Here is a 26,329-nt window from a genome sequence, read left to right as displayed (position 1 = left end):
TGGCAAATTAATTATAGAAATGAAGCCAACCTCTTTTTCTTATCATAGAGGGCAGCTGTGTGGCAGCTGTGCACCCCCCCCCCCCCCCCCCCGCCACCCCCCACCCCCCGCCCCGCTTGTTTTGAGCCCTTCTCTTTCTGCGCTGCTGGAATGTGTCCTGCTCTACATCTATTCTCTGCCTCTCCTCATCAATCCATACAAACCTACTCTATGGTAGAGATGAGAGGGGAGCGTTTATTGAGTGAAAATGTCATAGAAAGTGTTGCGGCCTTGCTTTTCAACTTGTTTCATATCTTTTAGACCATTCCACTCAAAGTCAACTAATAAATCAATAAATCCCAATCAATAAGTGGGATCTACTGCTGAAATGACATCATATTGTTGCCTGTGGAAGTACATTAGCCACCAGTGGAATATGAGTCTCAATGACAGGCGACATGGTACCGACCAGCGTTTACATCGTAGCCTTTTTGAGAGACGTTCAGAAATGTTAATGTCTCAAAAATGGCATGTGTGTGACCCACTCTAAGAAATGAAAAGAGCGCTACCATCAGAAACAGTCTCGACCACATGCTCACTGCACTTGTGGAAGGATTCCCAAAGGTCTACTTAGGAAATAAATGGGAAAAAGCAACAGTGAATGCATAGAATATTAATGCAGAGTCAGAATGAGCCACAACTGAAACTGTTAATTTCCATTTTTATCCCAACATATAAATGAGACATGAGTTTGTCTCTTACTGCGCTGATTACAATGTCAGACAGCTTCAGACGCTCACCTCATACCAACAAACTGTAAATACATCATTGGGAGGCCAAATGTAATTCCCATTTGGGTTTCTGAAACAAGCTGCTCTGACCTCCCACAATAGTTTAGGGTCTTTCAAGGTAATTGCTGATGCTCTAATCTATTTTAAACAAGAGTAGATTTAGCAGTTCCACTGATAATACACATTTTTATATTAAAAAACCCCAGACAGTTCATGCGTTCATGTGAACTTTTGCAGTTTTAAAAATTTCACTTAATTTCTGAGAAAACGTTATTAATTCATTGAAAATTGTTTTTGTTCTCATCAATCTGTCCCACTAATCCAATAAAAAGCCAATCAAATTTAAAGAAAATGTATTGCATTAATTTGATCTTTTTTCTCAATAACTGTGTGTGATTAAAAAGAATACAGCATGTTTTTTTATTTTGTTCATTTGGATGAATTAACTGTATACACATTTTAGAGAGAATCGGTACCTTAAAGATTTAAGAAATATTTTATAGATTGATTCTGCAGAAATCCTTCAAGTTAATTTACCTTGGGGCATGTCCACATTCCCCTGTGTGATCCTGACCAGAGCTTTCTTCATGGTAAAACTGTTTTCATTTGGGAGACATTAACACTTCCAAGAACTCTGAACCGGAGGTAACACGCAATCTCTGGTCCCCTTGAACTATGAGGGGTACGTCCAAATTGTCCTTCCTATCCCTCTATCTATCGACTTTAGCTTAAGGAAAGGTGTTTGGAGGCTTCCTAAAGGCGTTCATGTTGGTGTGACAGTGAGACCACACTTTCACTTAGTGACGCCATAATGATCCAAAGGCGGCGCAAGTCAGTCACGTCTGCTGTGGTGGGGTAAAGGACTACAAGTTTCTGAAAATGGGCTACAAAAAGTGCATTTGGGTTTGAGATGATTTATCTTACTGAGAATCTTGAGTTTTCCCAAATGCCTGGATGAGCGGGTCCCTTTAAATGTCGTCACCACAAGGAATTGTGGGGTAGCATGAGCTCACCTCCTTTGCAAAAGGATGCATCAGTGGTTCTGATGCTGAAGGAGGCTCTAAAGGAAGCAATGAGCCTCCTTTTCTTTGCTTATTGAGAAGTCAGACTGTCCTTATCACGGCCACTACACAAAACACTTCTGGGGTTGAGGAAAAGTTGACAGATAAGGAAATAGGAGGGACTTTTCAGACGTACCCTAGGTTTCGCTTGGTTTGCAAACAATCTTTCTTGGGGACGGGGTGATACGACGGAGTGAGAGACGTGAAGTAGTGCGCAATGCATTCTGGGTAGTCAATAAACAAATCTAACGACATGAATCAGAAGAAGCAGACACAGAAAGAAAAAGTTGGAAAATATCTCACGGGCAGACGTTGAGTCGTAAGGAAGGAGTAGAGACGAAGACTCATTGATATCTGGCCTGAAGACTATATATCATGGTTGTTTGTGGCTACCCATTAGCCACGAGCTAACTAGCCAAGCTTTTACAGGCTAAAGCAGCAGTATTTAAGCTTTTGGTTTGGATCAATCAATGAGCCTTGTTTCTTCTTTGCTTCCTCTCTGGTCAGTGTTTGTTTCAGGCGACGGCGCCCCCAAACCAGCAGCTGGTGTAATTGTGGGACATTTTTCAGGTGGTTTGGTCTCTAAAGTGAATGTGAACGCCACCGAACCAAATGAAGGGGTGAAAATTCTGGCTCCCCCTTATGGGTTAGATCAAATAACTTTTTTGTATACATTTATTTTGATATATATATATATATATATATGTCCGAGAAGCTCTTACTTGGTTTGGATTCATTTCAAGTTCATATTACGTTCCATGATTTACAAGTTGACAGAGGTAAAGTATTGGTCTATTTATTTTAAATGATCTCCTATATATTTAAAAAAGTTAAATGTACATCATATCAAAATGTCTTCGAAATTTATGCAAATAAGCCTGAGAAATTGCATTTAGTTTAGACTTCATATCCCTTTGTATAATGTTTGGAGTGAAGCTTTAAACCTCACGTTTCGAGTAAAGACAAGGAAACAGAGCGGAGAACATTTAATAGTTTAATTATAAGCTGCTGTATACATTCAGTGATTATTCCGATTTTCATGTTGCCAGAAGCCATGGGTGAGACCAGCAAAACATTCAGCTACAAGATCTAGTTGGTTGTATGCAATTTTGTCCATTTTCATTCATATTTTCCACATTGTACATAGTTCACTGCAAAGCAACATAAACCACATTGCTGATGTGCAACACGGTTCTTCCGAGACCTTAGTTTATCCAAACATGATTCCACCCAGTCTGTAGTGTGGTGCTCGTAGGACTGGGGCGGGAGGGGCGGGGTTGGGAGGTGTGGGGGCGGGCTGTTACCTCTGCGAGCTCAACCTTTATCTTTGAGATCGGCTGAACACACAAGGCAAGCGGTGACAGGACTGCTGAGTAAAGCTAGTCTGCATGTCAAAATGCCCTCAGTTGAAGCTGGAACAAAAAAAAAAAAAAAAAAAAGAAATCTAGTTTAAACTTGATTGGGCCCAATAGAAAAGCTGACTGGTTGCACAGATAAAATAGGTGGAACCCTGTAACAGCCCGAAGAACACTGGAAGCTGTTCGCTCTCCTCCTTAGATACTAAGATTAAGCAACATCCTGCAATCATTTAGGTTTTGTTTGCGTCTTTTTTGGTTTCTTTTGCTATCTCACTCTAAGCTCATTGAACTGACACACTAATGTTGGTGCTGAAATCGCTTTTTTTGACGATGTTTTTTTGTCTTTTTTTTGTCTTTTTTTTTTTTTTACATTTTCTAGTAGCCCACACAGAAACTGGATGGCACAAGAACTGACCAATAAGAAACTCTTTACAACAAGGTAGACTGCAAGTCAACAGTTTCCAGGGATCACACAGTAAACAAAAAAAAAAATAATCCAAGTTCATTTTGAAAATAAAAAAAACAAATCAGGTTCAATATAAAAAGCAAAAGACAAATGAACAAAAGCAAGTTAATTTCAAGTATAACTTACTCATAAAATAACTACACAGCATTAAATATTCTCATTATACATTTTTAAATTATTTATAAAATATATTTTGGCATATATGTTTTTTTTATTTTTGTGTTTGTGTAACAAACGCTACTGTAGCTTCAGTTGAACACCAATGTTTATTTTTTTTTCTCTTGAAACAAAACATTAAAGGGATTGTCACATAACAACAGGTTATTAAAAATGATAATAGTAAACCCTATACAGAGTTTCACATAGCAAGACATGAGTGACGATCCCTTCTATCCTAGCCCCATAGTCAAAAGTCAAAAAAGTACAAGACCAAAGCACAAGGTTCTAGTTTGTGCTCCACTGGCTACAATCAAAGTTGGGCACAGGAGATTTCAAAAGCAGTAAGTCTCTTTTTATTATTTTTTTCATACCACTGGATTTGAACACAAGGATCTGTCTGTCCCACTTCCAGTGTTCAGAGCGGCTTGGCAGATAGCGAGAGTTCATTTAGCTCCATCCGTGATAAAATATAAATACTGTAAAGACCTCACAGTCTGATGACAGTAGGATGTCCTCACAGATATGCAGAGAAAGTTTCTCTTTTTACCATGAAGAGAGGGCCGAGAACGAGGCCGGGGAGCCTCTCGTTCCTCCTCTTGAACGCTCTGAAAACTGCTGAAGGATTAATCGACAATATTTTTGGATGACTCCTGTGTTTGTGTCTGTGTGTGTTTATGCATGTGTTTATTACAGTGATGGAGCTCACTATACAAAGGAACAAAGAGCGATTTTGGCAGCTAAAACAGACTGCAAAAACCAAAGAAGGCAAATGTCAGTTTGTGATACAAAAGTAGTTCAAAAGGCATAACTGTACGTATGATCCGGCACCTCGGGTGTCCAAACATGTGGGTGTCCTGCTTTGGCTCCAGGGCTGGAGAGCTCCACTGGCCGTGTCCATTCAGTCAACAGTAACCTGCCTGTCCACTCTTTGCAGACCGATAGAAAGAAAACCGAACAAAAAGCAAACAAGGAAAAAGTTCTGCGACTACAACAAAGCCACATCCACTATCTCTCGAGCACACAACTAGCTGCAGCATACTACAGTTCACCGTCGTCAGCCCAAGCTGGTTCTTGAATTTTTGTATACTGCAAATGGGTGTGTCTCTCTCTACTTCCATAGCCTGGCTTTCTTCTGTGTACACACAGCTATTGCGGGGTATATATATGTGAGTTTACGCTGTATGCGTGTACGTGTGTCCTAGAGAGACTCGCTAAAGTACAATGTCCTTCAGGCGCTTGCTGCTGGGGGATTCCTTGTCCCGGCTGTCATGGAGAAGCGTGTTGATCTCCCTGACAGCCGGCTCACTGTCCTTCCCCTCCGGCTGCCGCAGCAGGCTGTGGTTGGCAATCCGCTCTGCATCGCGGCATTTCAGTGTGTTGTAGGCAGATGAGGGTTTGGATACTGGGCTCTTCAGGTGCACGGGGGAAGTGATAGGGCTGGCTGCCTCGCGCCCATTGCCAGCTTCACGAACAGCCCCTCCATTGGCCTTGGGGCTACACACCTGAGACTCCTGAGTCCACTTTCCCTTCATCTCTCCCCGCTCCACATCCTCCGGCCCATCCTTGCCAAAGGTGGCAAAAGTCCTCTTGGTTGTGCCGTCCTCGTAATGTGGCACATCCACTGTGGTGGCCTCAATGGACAAAGCAATGACGTTACGGCCGTGCTCTGGTGACTTGGCACGCGCCGGGATGGGAACGCGAGGCATCCAGCAGCGGTCAGAGTGGCCGAGGATGCGACACTCGTCCTGGCAGTGGAAACCTTCACTTGGATCTGTGGAGAAAACACAGGACAAACAGTTAAGAGTTGTCTCTCAAAGTTTTGCACACAGATCTGCTCCTGACAACAACAAATTCTGTTTCAATTTACAGCTTGAGGAAAACATTCATCTATCAATCCATCATCTGCACTGCCTGTCCAAACACAAAGAGACACATTCACATCTACGGGGTGTGTTACGACGGGTCCGGCTGGAAGAAACCTTGGTTTTATTGTTGCTTTAGTGCAGCCCATTTGTGAAGCCTTGAAAGCTGCCATGTAATGGAGTCTGATTGAATCTGATGGGATTATGAAGCCAGCACGGACCAAAGAGCTGTAAATGGACAAAACGTGAGCTGTGAAGGACTGTGGATGCTTCTTATCCTCACAGTGCATCGTAATTAATGTTTATAACTGAGGAATTCCTGCTGCTATTGAACTTCTCCATACAATTAATAAGCTATTGGTGAATTTTTAGCAGGTATAAATACGTGACAATGATCCAGCACACACTTTGTTATATACTAAGCTCACCACACAGTATTTTTATGGAAGTTTTGGTAAATATTATAAGACAAAGGAGCTTTCACTTTGTTCACATCACGAGATCCAATGTCATAAAAGTCAGTGTGAGCTTGAAGGAGAATGGCGCAAACATTCCTCTGCCTCTCTTTCTTTAGCCACAATTCATCCATCTCCTTGATCACTGTATCAGGGTTGCAGGGGACTGGATGGGCTGCAGGCAGGGTACATCCAGGACATGTCGCCAGTCCATCACAGGACAAACAGACATGATCACACATACTCACAACTATGGACAATGTCAGTCACTAATTAATCTCAAATGCTTGTTTTTGGGTAATGGAAGAAAACCTCAGTACCCAGAGGAAAGCATGCAAAAACAAGGCCCCAGAAATGAATTGGGAATGTCTTCACAGTGTGGTGAGAAAAATAACCACAACACCACTGTGCAGCCCTGAGTTAAACATTTCAGAATGATTTTCCTTCACTCGAATTGCGCTCAGTCTTCATGAGCTCAAGGCCGCTGTCCCGTTAGCGCTGCATGCTGATAACAGGAGCTGGATGTTTGGGGCGCGTCTAATATGCCAATTAAATTATGTATTGTTAAATCAAAAGTCCATTTGCAGCTCTTGTATAATTGGGTTTTCTGTTGCAACATCGGATGAAAGTCAGGTTCAAACAGTGCAATCAGATATCTCACAGAGAAAGACAGCAGACGAGTTGTGGTGTTGCTGCCTGGTTCATATCTCTCTCCCTCTCTGTCTCTGTCATCTGGCGCCGAGTTATAAATATGTAATGATGTTTAACGCTCGAGTGAAAAAAAGATTTGTCTGAGTCTGTATAACTGCGGCGTCTGTAGTTTGTTGTTTTGTGGGAAGAACTTTCAAGACCATTTTTACATCATTATGACAACAAAAAAAAATGGTTGTAGCCTTCTATTGAATCTCAAATGGTGTGATTTGTGTTTGTTCTTAATTTACAAACACGAGTTAAAATAGAAGCCCTATTTTAAATCCAAACATTATGTCGTTTGTCTTGGTGCTCATGACAGCGGATTTATTGCACATCAGAAGCAGTACAATGATTTTTTTTCCCATACAGCTGTATTGTAGTGTTTTCCTCCAGCTCACATCTAAAGGAGGAACACGCCTCACAGACACACAATGACATATTTCTGTGCTTTCCTACCGCTCGTCTCCCTCCTCACAGAATCCATCCTCCATCTCACAGACCCAAGGTGACAAGAAGGGATTGTGAGAGAGGGATTGCAATCGACCCAAATGCATACGCTTACATCTGGCAATCGCAGCTTGACAGATCACCTAATTAAAATCACTAATGATCTGTTTTTCTCTGTTTTTTCTGCACTCATGAGAGGCACCTCTGCTAAGACCCCGGGGGATCGATATTTAAAGATTGGAGACGTGCTTTTCAGGGGCAGATATGCCAGAGCTGTCTTTCATAAAATATAATCCGATGAGACTGACAGATAACATGGTAACTAAATGAATGAGTGAGTGAAGCCAGTAGAGGGGATCATGGGCAGTTTGAGCTTAAATATGGTGAGTGCAGCTCTGGAAGGATCATTTGGCCTGTAGGCAGAAAACATGAACACCAGCACCGAGAATGCAGACCACGAGCAAGCAATTGTCCACATGACTGGTTCAGAGGCGTCACAGAAGTAGTTTCCTTTCATCGTGTCAGACTAAATGCACACACTGACACACACACGCACGCAATCTCTCAAACAGATGCAGATCGGGAAATTCTCTCGCTTCAAATCGTTGAATGTCTCACAAGCTTCCTCCATGTAGTCCACATAAACAACACGCACAATTTATTGTCTCAGAATTTGAATTTGTACAACATTTCATGATAACCATATTATGCAAAACACGGCATAAATAGGCTGTTTTATAAAAGCACTGTAAAGTAAAAATCTGGGGAACTGCGGAAATCAAGAAGGCAAAAGGCATGAAAGTGAGGGTTTTGTTTAAACATATCCAATCAGAATGCAATCACAACACAACATCTTTACCAGGTACCAGAAAAATGATGAAGAGTGATGAATAAAAAATAAATAAATAAATAAGTGAATAGAGTTGAAAAGACCTGATTACATTGTCCAATGCAACAGCCCTCCGAAAGCCTTTTTAAATCCCTGGTTTTATTATTTTCTAAATCCTTTGCGACCACTAAATGTACCCTTTTGGTGGCTTTTCTTTTGACAGATTACTAACAATAAAGCTGCATTAAGTTGTCAATTTTTCAGCTCGCGTGGCTACGTAAAGTAGATTTGGACACACTACATTTAAGTATTACCTCATATTGAGCCTTTTGCACATAGCAAGCATTCAAACACTGTAATACAAATGCCAGCGCTATATTTCATACTCTGAAATTTCTCCCCAAAATTTGTTTGACATTTCTGACAAAGTGCTTCTTTTTCTCAGCTGATTAAAAATTTACAAGCGTCTCTGTAATGAATGCAATTTCCTCCAAACACTTTGGCTTATTTCTATAGCCTAAGGCATTTTCTAAGGCATGAAAAGCCTTGAGGCACAAAGAAATACACACAAGTTGTATGCTGTCTCTTTAGCAGAGCATGCATATGCAGTGAATGTCATTTTCCTCGGCTTTCTTTTAGGGGTCTATGGGAGAGCAACTGGGTAATAAATGACATTGTTATGAAAGCCAAGTGCTATTAACAGTCACACATCCTGCTTCTGCTTAGAGCTTCATAAAACGCAGATGTTACTCTGAAAGACCAGCAAAAAAAAAAAAAAAAAGACGGGACCCAAATTTAAATAAAAAAATTACAGGCCATCGACTTTTGACAGAAGATAATCTCATCCCATCTTGAAAAAAAAGAAAAGAAATCTGCAATGATATGAGATAAATTAAAGGCTTTTACAGCTGCACTTTAACTTTTGAAGTCAACACAAGGAGAATAAAAGACAGTGAAGGCACCTCCTGCAGTGAATGTGTATTCAAAGTCATCAGGGAAATAAGCTTGCCAATCACTTCCAGGAACAGACTTAAAATACAGTACAGCACGGAGCAGGATGTCACTGGGAACATTTCCGATCCACGTTTTAATGGCAATTAATTACTGACGGGGGCAAAAGATGCTTGTGCATTTAAAAATCACAATACAATCTGATGTAGCGGGGCATTAAAACACACGTCAGTATGACAGCATTTTATAACTATTATTTATAATATAATTTAAATATAAATTTGATAAATTAGACACACTGCACTTTAGTAATGAACTGAGGTCAACGGGTCAGTAAAGTCACTCGGGAACTCTTTGGATGTGTACACACTGATGTACCACTTCAAACAAAAAAGCCAAATCCTCCTTGTGGCGGTGTCCATGATTCTTCTGTTTGTCGTTACCTGGAATAGCATCACTTTGCATCAGCACATCCAGAAAACCCACAGGTTCACTGCCATTTTGTCTCTGCATCTGCCAGCAGCAGATTCGGTCTCATCTCTTTTCCCTCAGTCAGATGAAGGCGTCTGAACTTTTGAGCTACAGCAGAGATCTTTAACTCCAGCGTGGGAATCCCACAACCTGACAAGCTCATTGCTCAATTTACCCTTGTGCACTACATGTAATGATCCCTTCATATTGTACAGCTGCAGGTGCTATTTGTTTGCTGCTCATGCAACAAAAAGAGTGGAATCAGCAAAAGTTTAAAATTCTCTGATGCAAAAGAAATGCATTCAGAGAGAGAGAGAGAGAGAGAGAGAGAGAGAGAGAGAGAGAGAGAGAGAGAGAGAGAGAGAGAGAGAGAGAGAGAGAGAGAGAGAGAGAGAGAGAGAGAGAGAGAGAGAGAGAGAGAGAGAGCGGTAACTCCCTGTAAAACTCTTGGAATTTTTGCCAGCTATTTTGTTCTGTTTGGCAAACACTAAGAGTCTGGCTTGGAAAACGTGGATGCTTATTCCTCCGAAAAGTAGCGCACACAGCCTTGATGTTTAAAGCCATGATGTCATCATGTAAAATGAGAGTGCGCAGCCACAAAAAGTTGGTGGACCAGATTTAAGGGGCTGCAGACAGGATCTGAACCCAGTTTCAGGTGAACCGATTTTCATTCAGTATTTCTTCTTTGAACTGGAACCACAAGGCGTTGGGGACTTGGAGTATGACACGATTCAGTCAGTTTGGTTTTGCAGCACGGTGAACCCTAAAAAGAATTTGGAGCAGCAGCTTGGCACGATAAATCATTTGAGAAAGAATATCTGCCACTTTTGGCTTCAACCACTTTTTGTATTTTCTCTGTATGCTGACAATTGTTTTTGTGGCGGCAACAATAACTGTCCTGATTCTGTTTGTCACATGAAAACAGATACACAGACAGACAGTCACAGGTAATGTACATCTTCCTGTGATGTTGCTGGTATGAAAGAATACAATTTAGGACAATTTAAACCAAGGTATATTTTTCTCGTGGCCAGCCCAGGTTTTAGAGATTGCCTTTGATTTCTCTTGCTTTCTTGTTGTTTCCTCACTGCCTTTGATATTAAAGCCCATTAAAACGACAAACGATAGAGCCTCGTCTATCTCAATTCTGAAAAGACAATTATTCAGCTTTGTTGAGTGAAACAGTAAACAGCAACTCTGTTTTTATGCTTTGAACTTGGTTTCAACGTTGAAATCTACTGGTTTTGATAGGGAAGTTACACAAATGTGACCACAGCCCTGGGGAGGTTTTCTGAAAATGGATAACAATGCCTGCCATGTCTGAGTGGTGAAAAGATGCTTTTCATTTGCTGGTGAAATGTCGCCCACTTTTCTGCTCTCATCCTGATATTGTAGAGTATCTTTGACGGTGAGATGGCTGTTTTCTAATTGTGTTCCATATTAATTTTCCATCTTGGCAGTCACATGGCAAAGATTGATTAAATCTAAATTGTTACTACGGAGTCTTGATGGAGGCTGTGATGCAGAAGCTGATGAAAGTAACACAAGGGAGGGTGGGAATCAGAAACCAGCAGAATAGAGGGCGACTGTCTGTGGTTGCTGCTCAGACTCCAAAGCATGCTCAAGACCTAACAGGCTTTGCCCTGTCTGATCTGAACTCTGGGAATGAGGCTTAACATCGAGTCAGTCCTGACTACAGCGGAGGACAGTTCTACGGCCAGCTGAGGCTGAAGCCGGGCCAAGCAGCCTCCTACACTACTCACCGGGGAGAGTCCAAGCACTGCTGTCATCCCAGCCAGCCAATTCAGTCTGTGGGCCATAAATCAGCCTGGAGGCTTGGCTCCTGCGGGAGCGGCAAGATGGAGTGTGATGGTCTTGTTTTTACAAACAGTAGAGGGGCACCCTTACTGCGCCACGCAAGCCATCATTCTCTGCACAGCACCGAGTCGTCTCCTTCTCCCCACAGCATCTGGTTCAGTCACATCAAGCTATCCCCCCTCGAAACCTCCGGATTCATTCCTCGCAGCTTCCTGCACAAGGCCATCCTTTATGCGTCTCCTCCTTCTGTCCTCTGCTCTCATCTAATCAGTACTGCTGTCTCACGTACATTGATGTAATTAAATGAATCCCTCACCCAAAACTCTCTCCGACCCGTTTCTGCCTATCTGACTAGATTTCCTTCAATTCTTCCAGTCAAACATTAATTGTGGGGAAAATGAGACACGCTGGGCGGCCTTGTTAGTACTGGCTCGTGAAGTCAGAGGTTCATGTGGTCATGATTCTATTTTTGAGTATTAGCAGCAGTCAATTTATCAAGAACAAATCCACTGTCTGGTCCACCCAGCCATGCAAAATGTCTGACAACTTGTCACATTCACCAGGCCTGCGTGCATCCTCCAAAAAGCTGACGTGAAATGGCAAGCCAACACAACTTTGACTCAGACTGACGCATTTGCAAGTGTTCGTTAATATTTGTTTTAAAGGCAAACAACAGTTCAGGTCAAATTCCACAAATGTTTGCTTGCACTGTATGCTCCCTTCCCTCGCTGTTGGACCATCCAGCAGAGCCAAAGCTTGCTATAATGGGTCCTGGTATAAAGAATGAATTTCCAAAGTGGTGTTGACAAACAATGCACTAGCTTCTAAATTGGTACAAACAGCATCTGTTTAACAGCTGTGTAACAGCAGCGGGAGGAAAAAAACCAATCGCTACGCTGTTTTATAAATCACTATGTCATCGCTGAGCACTGTTTGTTCAAAAGGAGGACCACTAGCCAGTGGACTGTTTGATGTCGTGGAAATGATGCAAACTAGTTGTCATGATGACATACGGAGTCGGGGTGGGAGGGGGGATGGGGGTATAAATGCCCTGGAAACCGATTTTACTGAGAGGATTCTTTCAATATATAATGCCCTGCTCCAAACATGACTGCTTCCCAGATGATGCAGTGTCTTACCATCAGTTTCTGAGGCTCTAAAAGCATTGCGCTTGACTTCTATCATGACACATGCAACACTTAGAGAGGCAGGATTTACAATGGTCAGGTCTGGTGTGATCTGTGGGTTTATAGACAAGTCGGAATCAAAATGTATGCCTTGGTTTGAGTCAGTGACCATTTAACTACCTTTAATAGGCTGCATGAACTGGATTTAACCCAGACAGAAAGGAATAAAGAGCTAAGCCTGGTTGCACAAGGGTGAACTGTGGTGGGAAAGTCATAAAGAGGATTCTTTAGATAGGCCTCAGTACAATGAACTCAAACACAAACAATCTAATAACATGCAGATGTATGGATGAGTTCTTTACCAGCCACTGAAATACTTCCTGTAAATGTAGAAAGGGGGCACTGGTAGCCAAGGGGTTAAGGAGGCAAGCTTGTGACCACATGTTCAGCTGGTTTGAATCCCAATGCCCAGGGGTCACCACGGTCACTCCCTGTGTAAGGTCCTGAACTCCAACTGCTCAGGTTGCATCAGAAGCAGCATCCAGAGAAAAACTTGCACCAAATCAATGTGACAACCTCCGAAGGCAGCAGCTGAAACACTTTCAAATCAGGATGCGAAACAGATTGTGTCAATACTGGTCAGATTGTGTGGAATCACCAGAGTTTTACTTATCTTTACATATTTTCATTCAGGAGCTATAATGTTCTATACACGAACCATTTCTTTTCCTAACTGAGTTGTACATTTCTAAAATTGTATTTCACAGGTTTTTGAGATGTGGAGCCATTAAGTAACTAAAAAAATAAAAGGTAAACATTGAGACTAAAAACAAATCTCATGAAAGAATGGAAACCCAGTGAATAAATAGTCACATTTCCCTCACACATGCTGCAAAGATGATAGGAGAAAGGTCATTAAGCGTTTGTTTGATTACATAAAGTTGATCTGAACACATTTCAAAAGAACTCATAATAAAAAAGTAGATTCCTCCACTGAAAAATAATGATCTCATCCATATCACTGTCAGTGGAACAAGAAAGTAGCTTAATTACTTTATGGTAGTAAACTACATATTTTTGTGGCCATGTATAACATTTCCAAGAAAAACTAATTAGGGATGTAATTCAGTGATGTATTTCATCGAAGAAAATTCATCTTTGGGTTAGAAGTATGAAAGGGACAGTAATTTCTAAATGTGACGGATACAAGATGAAGAAAATGCAATTAAATTCAAAATTAAACTGAAACTTGAGCTCATTTTGTTCTCCTAATTTGAAGTATTTCCACTAAAAAATTGGATTTTAGAGGGTGGGAACATCAGGATCAGAGAAAAGAAGATAGATGTGACAATCACTTTTTGTCTTTTTTTTTAATGGGGGGGGCGTTTCCATATTAAGAAGAGTCACTGCATTTCTGCATGAAACAATTTCCAATGTGAATTGCAAACTACATTCTCCATATATTTGGTGCGACTTTTGTCTCGTTATCACCCTACAAAGTTCTTGACCTTCCCAACATTCTCCGCTATAAACCCTTTTATAATGAACAATATGCTCGTATTACAATCTGTGACACTATAAGGGTTGCCCCCCCCCCCCTCTTTTTTATGGCTTCAATAACATATATAGTCATTAACACCAGGCTATAAATGCCACAAACTGATTCTATCAATGATCATATGCATTACTCACATATTACCAGTATTGTGATCTACTGTGATGTGATGTACTTTGCCATAATGGTGCAGCAAATATCACCCTTGTCAATTGTGAGCATCCAAATTGCCCTTCTAATGATGAGCTACAAATTAACCTGTGCTCTGGCGCCCGGGGCCCACAACAACAATACAGTGCACTCTCTACACTCAGCACAGCAGGCTGCTGGCGTCCCATTTGCAAGGCCTGCCCGCGTTTGCTTGGCTCGTTTCCTCGACAATGTATCGGTAGAGGACATCTTTAAATACACCAGAAGAACTGCAGCATTTCTGTGTTTAAGCTTGACCGAACTAGCAAGCTAATTTCCTCCTAAACCCTTGAGTCTGAGAGAAACAAGGGGGCTGAAAGAGACTCTTAAATTACATCCATGAATGGGGGGGTTCGGTGGGGGTGGAGGAATGCTATATGATGAGCGGAGATGAAGAGCAATCGGAGATTTGGCTTCAGGATAGGAGCACTTTGGATTGTGATCACTGATGACAAAACTGAAGGAGGAAAAAAACTGAGGTCACTTCATCTCATTCTGGAGTAAATTAGCTTGAATATACTTCTTTTATAGATGAAAGGATTGAGCAAACTTGGCAGAGGAGAAATAGCAAGCACAGCTGTCAAAGAAATATTACACTGGAAGATGGAAAACAATGCTTGTGTCAAACCACAACTAATCACTTTAGGTGGAAAAGTATTGTCGGCTTTTTAAAATCTATAACCAATAAACAGCCCAGGCAGAGAAACCATTATATTCTCACTCATCTGCCAGAAAGAAGCATTTCTAGAACTTTTTGCTTGCTGATTACTTCTCCCTCCTTTTTCCTTTATCCATATGAAATAAACACAATATGTCAGCACTTGTCATCATGGCCAAACAAATGTGGACGGCACACCGGGCAGCAAACCAACATCTGAGGATTTCTTCTCCCTCTCTGAGCTTCTGATTTGTCTCAAAAGAGCGACCTTACATTATTAATATAATGTAGCTTCTCATTCAGTCATGTTCACTTTGTGTTAGCCAGGACTATGTGTTTTTATATTCCATTTCATCTTGTCACAGAGACACCAGTATGGCTCCAACTCTGTCATGTCATAATTTTTCTTCCCTCCCTTTTAAAGAATTCTACTTGTGCCTTTTTCTCGACGGCTTTAAAGACGAGACGCTATACCACAACACTTGTGGTGATATGTAGCGTGATAGGCGAGCTTGGCTCAGTGCGCAGAGACATATAGAGAAAGAGGAGGTGTGGGCCACCTTGGGCAACAGATCATGGCTTGAAAATACTATCCTCCTGCTTCCCACTGCACTGGACAGACAGCGTCATTTAGGGATGAGCAACAAATAAAAGAAACAAGAGAAACACTGTGAGGCTCCCATTGTGTGGTGATGCATTAGACTTACACCCACTGGGTGAAGGAAAATCAAGAAGGAGGCCTTCTCACACTTTCTATCAAAGTGTGAGAAGGCTGTGCTTTCTATTTCTTCGACGTGAAGGCCAATCTGTTTGGCATCTGGGAGGCATGCTGATTCTCTTCCAGGTTCTCCATTGCACACCACAGTGAGGTCTTCACCATGATATCACTTAATATGAGACAGTCAGGACCAGTGTCTGTAGCATTAGCCACCCACCAGTCTATATAGAGGATTGTCAGTAGCGAGGCAGTCCGTGAGAGGAGCTGCAGCTCGTATCTAAGACACACAGCTTGAAATGGAGGTGGGAGACTGGTCTGAAGAAAAGAGAAGGAACTAATAGGCACATCTTCTCTGATTTGAGGAACATGACTATAGCATGCATAAGGATGATGGCAGGGGTCTGACACAGTGGTAGTAATTGGATTTCTCAAGCTCTGTGCCCACTCATGATAACATGCTGAGCTGTGACATGAAAACTCCTTATGTGTGGCAAGGGAGCAAGGTGCAGCAGAGTGGAAGTGGCAGGTGTCAAAGATCCAATTCCCTCACTCCTCTACATCCCTGAGTTCCTTTTCTCTGGAGACAGCTGACGAACAACCGGCCCTGTGGTAAAGCCAAACACCAACCTCGACATTCAGTTGCAACTCCAAGCCAGTTAAAGCTATGTAAAGTGCAGCAGAGGAGAAGGAAGGCGGGGTGATGGCTGTGGGGGTCTGAGGTCACGGCCTGATTGCTTGCTTTATTTATTTTCTGATGCTAATGTGAGCTGAAGACAGAAGCAGTGCGGGGTCCTTCGCACACAAAGGAGCCCGAGACCCCCGTCGCACGTCTTGTAGAGGACCGGGGGGGGGATGTGAAGTCTCTGGCCACAGTCCCCTCCCTGTCCTATCCCTGCATTCTGGCCTCATCTTTAACGAGCGCTGCATGAGAAGAGGCACATCATTAAAAAGTGCCATTCTGAGATCTTCCTGTCCACCATTAAACTTAACAGCCAACCTCTCTCATTATCTTTAATCCTCACCTTTATGAAGGTGAGGGGTTAGAAAAGTCACATTTCACTGGCAATACACATCCACAGGATGAGATATGTTCTTCATTTATTCCCACGTATATGTAGACAACAACACGAAAGCATTTTCTTGACCAATATAACATTATTTCTCTGAAAAAACTCAATTAACAGTCAATGCAGTAATCATATGTTTCGCACTAACCTGATTTTACATAATAAACTAATGTGAGATGATAATTAGGTTAATGCCCAGAAAGATATGTTGTAGCCTAAAGGAACTACTTAGCCATGCAATATAAAAATAGAGGAAGCATTGTGAATGTTTTTCAATGCTGATGAATATACTTTAATTTGATTATGCACCACCGGCAGCTATGCCATGATGTGGAAACACCACTCTGAATCCTGCTCAGCTCTTGACCTTTTTCACAAATGAACCCAGTCAAAACAAGCAGGGTACACTGTGTGTACAGCGTAGTAATTCATATTGACTAGTAAAGTTGATGTGGTGTTCAGGCTATGCATATTACAATTTGCTCTTTCTGCAAGTAAGAGGACCCGGCTAGGATCAGTTGCAATATGTGCTTTCTTTACTCTAAATTACGAGCGTGCGTATTTATTCACAGGGAAAAGAATAAACACAGCGCGGAGGATTAAAAGTCAGAGTCTCAGAAATATGAAGATGTGTTGAAAGATGAAATGCATGTACGGTTCAGTGGAAACTGGTGGGCAAGGAACAGACGGGGAGGCTCTCCAGGTCTGCACACACCTCAGCGGGCCTTGCATCTCCGTTACTTTCGCTCTCATCAATAGTTTATAATCTGGGTCACGAGCAGCCGCAAGGTGCCTCCCACAATTCAGGCAGACTTAAAATGTTGAATTACAACATACTGATCTCATCTGTGCAAGGTCATGTGGGGGACAGTGAGGGAGAAACTGACACTAATTGGTGAATGGATGACAGTGATGATAGAGGTGGTTTGCTAGACTTCTGTTTAACCTCTGGTTAACTTCTGCTTAGCACAAATCCAATGAGCACACTGTGCCATGCCATGTTTTACAGCATGTGTAGAGTCTCCGCCAGCATAATTCAGGTTTCCAACGACTTTAAAATGTTACAGAATAAATCATTCTCACTGAATATACATGAGCAGAGCAAAATATGGAAATATTACAGCTCTCTGCCTGAGGTAGTAACCTTTTGTTGCCACAACTGAGGAGGACGACATAACTTTACATATCCCTGCTACATATTCCATCTGAGTTATAATGTTGCAGGAGAACCAAGGTGATGAAAACTAAGATAAAGAAAAAAAAAATAGGCTGGTGATGGGGAAGGCATTCGTGCAGGCAGACAGTAACATAAAAGAAAAAAAAACAGGAAATCTCAAATGGATTATAGCGGATGGAGGTGTAGTGTTTTTTTCCCACAGAAAGGAAGTAATAGGGGTTAAAAAAAGAAACGCACATCGCTGCAGCACAGGAGACCCCCCTCTCCGTCTCTTCCTCCCTTACCCCAGCTGCAGTGATAAATGTCTCTTTATATTCTGGACAGAAAACTGCGGGCTACAATGTACTTGTCAGAAGACAGCTGATTTTCCCCTTAAACAGAGCAGAGTATATTCTTAATCTTTCCTTTCACAGAGGGAGAAGATAAAACAAATGCCTTGTGCCAAGACGCATAATGCCCAGAAAATCTCTCCCCATTCACTGCATGTTTGTGTGGCGTGCCGTTATGAATGCGCTGCAGTATGCACAACCTGTGCGCCTGTTGCAGGTGGAGCTATATCATGTGCAACAGCATGCTGTATGTACTACCCTTGAATTTCACAACATCCTTAATCCCTGCAGTGTCCAATAGTTCCTCTATGAGGGCTCCTAAATAGGAGTCAGTGCTACAGGTAACGGAGCTGATTATAGCTATCTGGGCTATGGGCCAGCTGCCAGACTGCCCTGCCTGGAGGGAGCACAGGCCGCCTGGTGTCTGATATCCTGGGATCCCTGTAATACAAGCCTGGCTTTGGCAGTGACTCCTTGACTATCCTGCCCACTGCCAGCCACACACCGAGGCTCCTTTGAGTTGGTCTACGTGTATAGTATGTCCTCATCAGGTTGTTTACACCACATGGTCAAGAGTCAAACTATTTCAGCAACAAGGCTGTGGTAAGCCATGCTTTTCTAAAAGAGCAGTGTCACGACAGGGACTTGAGTTTTCAACAGAGGAGCAGGAGCTACTCTGGAGTTTCAACGGGCTATTTTCTGTCCTTGGCGCAGAGTGGTTCTGGTGGCCGACAATACTGTTGCGTGCTGAAATTGCATTCCTGACACGACAGATGACAATAGCTAATCAGGTGGGCATGCTTTCCCTCAGCCTTGCCATAACAACATCTCTCTCTTAGCTGAACAGCAGCGATCAGCACTAACACGGTGGTCACGCTGCCTCATTTCCACTAAATCTCAGAATTAGGATGTTCAAAAGAGGGCTGGACATGGAGCATTCAAAAAAACCATGTCAGTGCCCCAAATGAGGGTTGACAGTAATGTAATTCACAACTGTTTGTCAAGTCCTTCATTTAAATGACAAAGCACAGCTAGTTATAGGGATTTCCTAATGAATCTTTCCATTCTTCCCAAACATATTCCACTGTGAAAGAATGTCAATCGTGCAGTGCAGATATGGTTCAACACAAAGCGTTTAAGACTGGATAAAAGGCATTTACTTAACATGTTTACAGTGACAATATAGTGGACAAATACGCCCTCGAAACATCTGATGGTTCGACCTCCATCTCCTCCCACCTCAGAATTTGCTCAACAATAACACCACCTGACCGTCTCCTTTCTTCCTGCTGAATTACTACTTCGACTAGAGGGTATTGTCGCTTGAACATAAAGGAGGGTTGAAACAATATTTGCTGGGTGTGTTTCCCCAAATGACTGATGCCGTTGCCCGTGGGAGGACTGCTTCTATAACCGTGACTTCACATCTAAAATTACAACAAACATGCATCAGCACACTCAATGAGGTGCTGTATTTGTACAGTTTCCTCTGGCTCGTTGTACCTTTTTAATTTGCTCACATGCCCTCACAACATAGCAAGATGTTCACAAAAATAAATAAATAAATAGAAAAGCATTGCCACAGAAGGTAGTCTTTGTTAATCTGTGTGTATGCTGAATTCACATTACGAAGATAAGATCGTCACTGCAGGATGTTTTATCGTGTTCAGATGACGATCAACTGTCCATAACAAAACCCTCACGATGAACTCGTGGCACAGAATCATTGTCAGGGTACATCTACAGTAACAGTATGAATATTTTAACTCGTGCTGAACACAGAAACGGAGGATAAGTTTATCCTTTGAATCTGTGGAGGGGATGTAGAAAGTTTGATAATTCTAGGACAAGCTGTTTTTGGATTTCTGGAGCGTAGAAACAGAGAGAACGTGCAAACTCCACACGTGAAGGCCTTCAGATGCAAAGCAGGGGTTTTCTTTCTTTATGCTTTTTCATATTTCTAAGTACATAACTTGACATTTACTCAATCATCTCAAAAGTTTATTTTGTCCTGATTTATTTTCACTTCTCATGTTTTTTCTGCTCTTGAAAGATAAGAGCAATGTAATTTGACATTATGCGCAAAAAAAACAAACAACTTTTAGTAAGATGGTAGTGGTCACATTGTATCATAACAGTTCTATTAATATTAACAATGGGAATAAGTTACATTTTATACAAGTAACTACACTCAGATAAACCCATTAGGAGTTTGTGATTTCAGTACGAATGGGTCTGCAGCCCCTCCGGTCACTCGGCCATCTGTTTTGAACCCATGGCCCTATTACTGCTTGCTTTGTATTACTGTGGAGTAGATGTTGTGTCCATGCTGTGACCTCAAGGAATTAAAAACACAATGGTGCGTTAGAAAAATGGCTGCCGCCTCAGCTCCTCAGACAAGAACCCAAATCAATCAGAGCCACAAAAGGCGGGCGGACTGGAGACAAAGCAGCAGCTCTGCTTCTTGAATTTCACACTGTTTCCCCCCTCCTGCCCATACCATTTCTCTCCTGTGCCATCTCTTTATCTCTCTCTCTCTCTCTTTCCCACTCCTTCTCTGATTAACCTTTAAAGACACACACTCGGCTGCCACACGCACAGACACTCAATATACTCTGTACACTCTCATACAGATTTAAAATTCAGGTACTCTCTCCTCTCTTTAATACACACTCGGCCCCCATCAACTTCTGCACATTACCTGTTCTTAATCTCCCTCCCTCTGTCTGGGATCATCCTGATCCCCCTGTTTTCCCATCTGCCGTCGATTGGGGCCCAGCTTGGCTAGGTGTTCAACAAACAACTGTGATTCACTTGGTTTCTGCGGAGATTATTAACACACCTAGCATGCCACAGTGTTATGAATAAGCAATGGAGATCCAGAGCCCTATTTTCTCCCTGCCTCTGTGTTTCCTCCCTCTATCCCGCTCTCACTTACCCTGCCGCGTTGTGAACTGAATGCCAGGATTGTCTAGAAAATGAGCTGTCAGTGGAGGGCCTGCAATGAGATACATCAGGCTCATTGTGAGTCCTAGAAAATAATGAACTATTCCCATTTCTCTCTCTGATATGTTCAATGCGCTATCCATGACAAGTGCAAAGAGATAAGCAGTCCCCTCTTGAGCTGATTAAACACACTGGGTATATTCAGGAGAGCTTTGGCAGAGTGCGGGTTCAGGGGATGCCATTATAGCATTATACCATCACTATATGTTTTCAGACTGAGCTGGAAACCGACACCGTTTTGCAGGCAGTGTTGTTTGAGTCTGTCTTCGCAGCATTTGCAGAGAAGGGAGAGCGACTTGAGACGATGCTGAGAAAATGTTCTCAGGGAAAAAAACATATGTCACATTCGTTTTGGTTCCTCTTCACATCTTTTAACATGTTCTCGCTTGAAATTAACTTGAGCCTGCAAATGATTGTAACAACATTTTTATTTTACATTTTTTTGGGAGGGGGGGGCTTACTTATGAAAGTATTGAAAACAAATATCATCAAGGGACTTTTTCTTTGTTTGAATTCAAACACAAAAAAAGAAGTGTCTATTTTTTCTATGACATATGAAAAATAAAGAACGTGAGTGAGATGAAAAAAGACATATTTCATTAACTTGATAGACTATTTCACCATAGGCTAAATTGATATTGGTGAGCTCGGTTCTTATCAAGCTGGATGTGATTTTTACATGAAAAAAACTGACAAATCGATGTTGTAAGCAAAACGATGAGCACAGATGGACACAGCTTGAAAAGACGCTTCAGTCATTTCTTTTTCCTCAAGTTGCTTCATCTCAAAGGTGAAATCTGCACGGTGGTTATTCATTACAGACTTGACTACACCTGCTCACGAGCGATCTCTGGCATGTTTGAGCGCGTGTTCGCACTCGATCTTCCTTAATGCTCAAAATGCACCGAGCTCTTTGTCACTGTCAGCCATTTTACCTCCACTGGCTCCCCATTAGATTAGGCAAATCAAAATCAAAATGGATGGTCCCAGTATGGAGTTTATATGTTAATCTAATCATGAAGTATCATAACGCAACACGTGCTGTTGCCAGGCTGAATCACAACAAGAGTTTTGATGCTTAATTCAATCAAATGTTGTTTGTGAATCAGTCACATCCTCTAGCACACTCACAGCTACCTTGGAGTGCAAGGAAGCGAAAAAAAAATGTTTCTTGCTGTCAGAGAAATTGTTTCTTCTCTTCCTCTTTTTTATTTTCCCTCGCTAAGACTGCTTACTAGACTCTCAGCTCATCTCTCAATCTCTGTCTCCCTCACACACGCACGCACGCACGCACGCACGCACGCACGCACACACACACACACACACACACACACACACACACACACACACACACACACACACACACACACACACACACACACACACACACACACACTCTCTCTCTCTCTCTCTCTCTCTCTCTACCCAGCTCGTGTTGTCAGCACGGCCCTGTTCCTGTTGCCTTCCTCATTCTGACACCTGTCAGCATTTCCGTTAGTAGATCAGAGGACTGCAAACTAGAGATGTTCCTGCGGTGAATTTAGGGCAAGTTTGCAGCAGATACATGCGAGGTGCCTTTACTCGTTCTTTAATTCAACAGGGAAAGAGACCTGCTTGACTGGCATAAAGTTGGGAATGTTGGTGGAAGATGTTTGCAGTCGATGGATGGAATCAGATGAGAAAGACGAATGGAGGGAGGGAAGAAGGAAAAGGAAAGGTGGGGAGTGGGGGGTTGAAATCAATTAGGAACAGTGAAACCCTGTGGATCTGCTGATGGAAGAAGGGAATATGGAGAAATCTTTGGCCCGTGGAGGGGGCTTCCATTCCTGGGCTCCAGCTTCAGGCACACACCCATAGGGAGCGAACAGATAGATGAGAGATATTCTCCAGAGGTGGAGGCCAAGCAATATGTCAGAAATAAAAGAGGCCTGTGCCTTGTTCGAGCTAATTGAGCAGTCTTGGATCCCTTTGAGCCTAATGCGCTAAGAGGAAGGGATTTTATTTGAAGAACACTTACACATTGACCTGGAAACAATTCAAAAGCCAACACCACAAACCTCTAAACCCACAAATCGGACACTGTAAAGTGACATCATGCTCTCTTTTTCCCTCCCGCAGAGATAACTGGAGAGATTTAACAATACATGAATCTTAATCCCTGAAAACCGTGGCTCATCCATATCCGGGAGGAATTAAAGTGTGAGCTATGACAATCAAAGGAAGTTGGAAAAAAATAGATTAAGCTCCCTTTGTCACAAGCCCCCTCGGAGTCTGTTCCCTCACTTCTCCCATGACACTAATGGTTCTACAGAGCCAAAGCTAGCATGTCGCACATTTCAACCAAATCCCCCCCCCCAACTTCACAGACATGCCTATAAAGATAGAGAAGAATTCATTTTATATAGCCCTTTTTCTCAATTTATAGTTGCAGCAATATCATCCATTTTTATTCTATTGGCGGATATAAGGGAGCCATTACATGTTAAAAGTACCCGTTCCTTTATAGATTTTAAGAGATTTAATGTAATTTGCTCTTCAGATACTTCCCTAATCTAATCCACTGGGTGAGGATATTTAAGGGCAGGTTTTCAAAGAGAGCGCACACGCCTCTTTAGATTCTTGGCAGGGATTCAACAAAGAATTATTCGCTCAGATTTAGGTCTGAAATCTCCTCCCAAGCACTTCGCTGAAAGTTACCTTGGTAGTGTCTGGTGTAGGAATAATGAATAGCACTGAAACCGCATCCCTGAAGACGAAAGCATAACTGATGGACAAGAGCCAAATATCAAACTCATAAATTGCTTCAGAGTGGGAAAATATGCCCACTGCAACATGGTGCTGGGCTAGTTAGCAGCTGATTCTCGTCACATGAATGGAAGTCAGCAGGATGACAGGGAAACGGGGTCTTTGTGTGAAGGCAACGTCTTGTCTCTTGGGCAAACAGCATCTTTACGTGGCGCTGGGAATGGTAAACATTTGCATTGTAAAAGCCTGAGAGTTTAACCCTTCCTCCCTTCCTTTCCCAGCTTCCTTTTGTTCTCACAGCTCAAGAAAACAGAACAATAAAAACACACACAAAAAACAAGGGTTCTCTATCCTCTGCTACTGAGTGTTGGTGTCCTTTGGCAATTCCAGTCTCTCAACTTGTTTTCTGCTTTAGCTGGCAGGAGAGGCCCACTATACTACAAAGTTACTCCCGGAAGACATCTAAGCAGCGGGGTGTTTATAGAGGATGCCTATTTGTTTTTGGAAAAAAATTCTCCATTCATTCAGTACAACTGACTTTTGTCAGTCAGATTGTACTCAGAGTAAAACCACAGCAGAGTAGGGGAGAGCAGACACCTATAACACAGGTCAGTTTTAACACTTATTTTCTCATCAGGAACAAGCAAGAATGACTGGTTTAATTTAGGTGCACCGTCCAAAGGCAGTGCAAGAGAGAAAAGTACAGTCGTGGTGCAAAAGTCTCATGTACTGTACGTTTGGAAATGTTATTGTTTTATCATGTTAAAATGTCTATGACTGATGATCTTCTGCGTGCACACACACACACACACACACACACACACACACACACACACACACACACACACACAACACACACACACACACACACACACACACACACACACACACACACACACACCAGTACAAATATTACCAAAGAATTCCCTCAAAGAACTAATTTCAAAATGTTCCATGTGACCACAATGTCATTTATATATATAACCTGGATTAGCTTGGTGATGCAGCTGTGAGAATCCACCATTCAAACAAAAGCTAGCTTTTTGTAAAATAGTTTCAAGGTTTCAGGCAAAAGGGAATCTGAGATATTGACGGAAATCCGAAGATTTTTACGACTGTCCCTTGTTGTCCTTATGTCTTATAATACACAAACCTTAAATATTCTGTTTTTGCCAGAGCGACAAGGGTTTTCCTCATGAGAACGAAAAAGAAAATCATCATAAATGAATAGAGAAATATTCAGCTGTGTGTCATGCTGATTCTGCCTATTACCGCCATTCCACCATGCCACTAAACTATGTAATTAGACCATCAAGATTGTAATAGAGGGACAATTTCATTTGCCATGTCATTACATTTCCGCACGTGATCCTTGGTCAGTTCATTTAATGGCTATGAGCAGCCTCTTACTGGGCTTGAAAAAAACAACAACAACACATTTTTCTCAGTCCTTATTGAAAGAAAAATGCAAGTTGAAAATCAAATAACCAAGTCATCACATTGTGATTCTAAACAGACACTTTGTGATCATCTTTTTGTTCTGGTCAAAAGAGAGGACGGCGCTTTGAAACTGCCTGGGCTTCTGTTTACCAGCAACGTGGGATTGCATTACACATTCAGACGGCATGCATCCATTTTGCTGAAACAGATACAATCATTGGTGGTGTTAATGAAAAAAAGAACTGCCTCGGAGAGCTCTCCCCACTTGTAATATTCCTCATGTACATCATTTCTAATTGTCTGCTATAATGAGATCCCACTACTAGAGGACCTGTCAGTATGCATTTTTTAGAGCCACAGGATTTTTTTGCAGGTTGTGAAGTAATTACAGCTGGCAACCAATAGTCAGCAAAATTCACTTTTCATTGTTCATTATCGTCTGACGCCGCAGAGGGAACACTCAGTATAAGTTCATTCTAATGGTCACCATACTTCTCAACCCTATACACTTCTATCTCTATTTGTCAACTCGTCATTAATGAGAGCGACTGGCCAAGCAGGCACATCCATTTACAGAGCTCATTTCTTGATTAGAATAAAATGTAGTATGTCTAACGTTATTATTTCTCAGTCAAACAACATCAACAGGCTAACTGCTCCAAGTGAAGTCTCTGGTTAGTTAGATATACCAGCGACCAGACAAGAAAGAGCCTACACATATCTATTACTGCTTTTTGCAACCACACCCACACACTTCACAGTCTACTGATAAAAATAGATGGATAAATAATTAAATGAGAAAAAAAAAACCACATAATCTTCAGCCCTTTATGCATTTTTATAAAGTAGGCTTCTTTTTCGTTATCTCTTGCTCATTAAAATTTCTCCTCTATAAGAGCAGAAGAAGAAGAAAGAGTCGGGAGAGAGTAGACAGCCATACTAGGCCAGCGTTAGGAAAAAGCCACTCAAATGATGTCG

General features: G+C 42.0%; 1 protein-coding gene across 2 annotated transcripts in view; it reads right to left on the bottom strand.

Annotated features, from left to right (window-relative positions):
* Positions 1–2,811: 2,811 nt before the first annotated feature.
* The window catches only part of pcdh19 (protocadherin 19), a 55,546-nt gene continuing 32,028 nt past the window's right edge, over positions 2,812–26,329 (bottom strand). For both annotated transcript variants that reach the window (XM_080502648.1, XM_080502649.1), the window contains exon 5: positions 2,812–5,585. In XM_080502648.1, the coding sequence (XP_080358774.1) occupies positions 5,026–5,585 (560 nt within the window). In that variant the 3' untranslated portion in view covers positions 2,812–5,025. The remainder of the gene's footprint in view (positions 5,586–26,329) is intronic.

The sequence above is a fragment of the Blennius ocellaris genome (assembly GCF_963422515.1).
Source record: "Blennius ocellaris genome assembly, chromosome: 9".
NCBI classification, from domain to species: Eukaryota; Metazoa; Chordata; class Actinopteri; order Blenniiformes; family Blenniidae; genus Blennius; species Blennius ocellaris.
The sequence above is the reverse complement of the archived record's forward strand: the minus strand, read 5'-3'. Positions and strand labels throughout refer to the sequence as shown.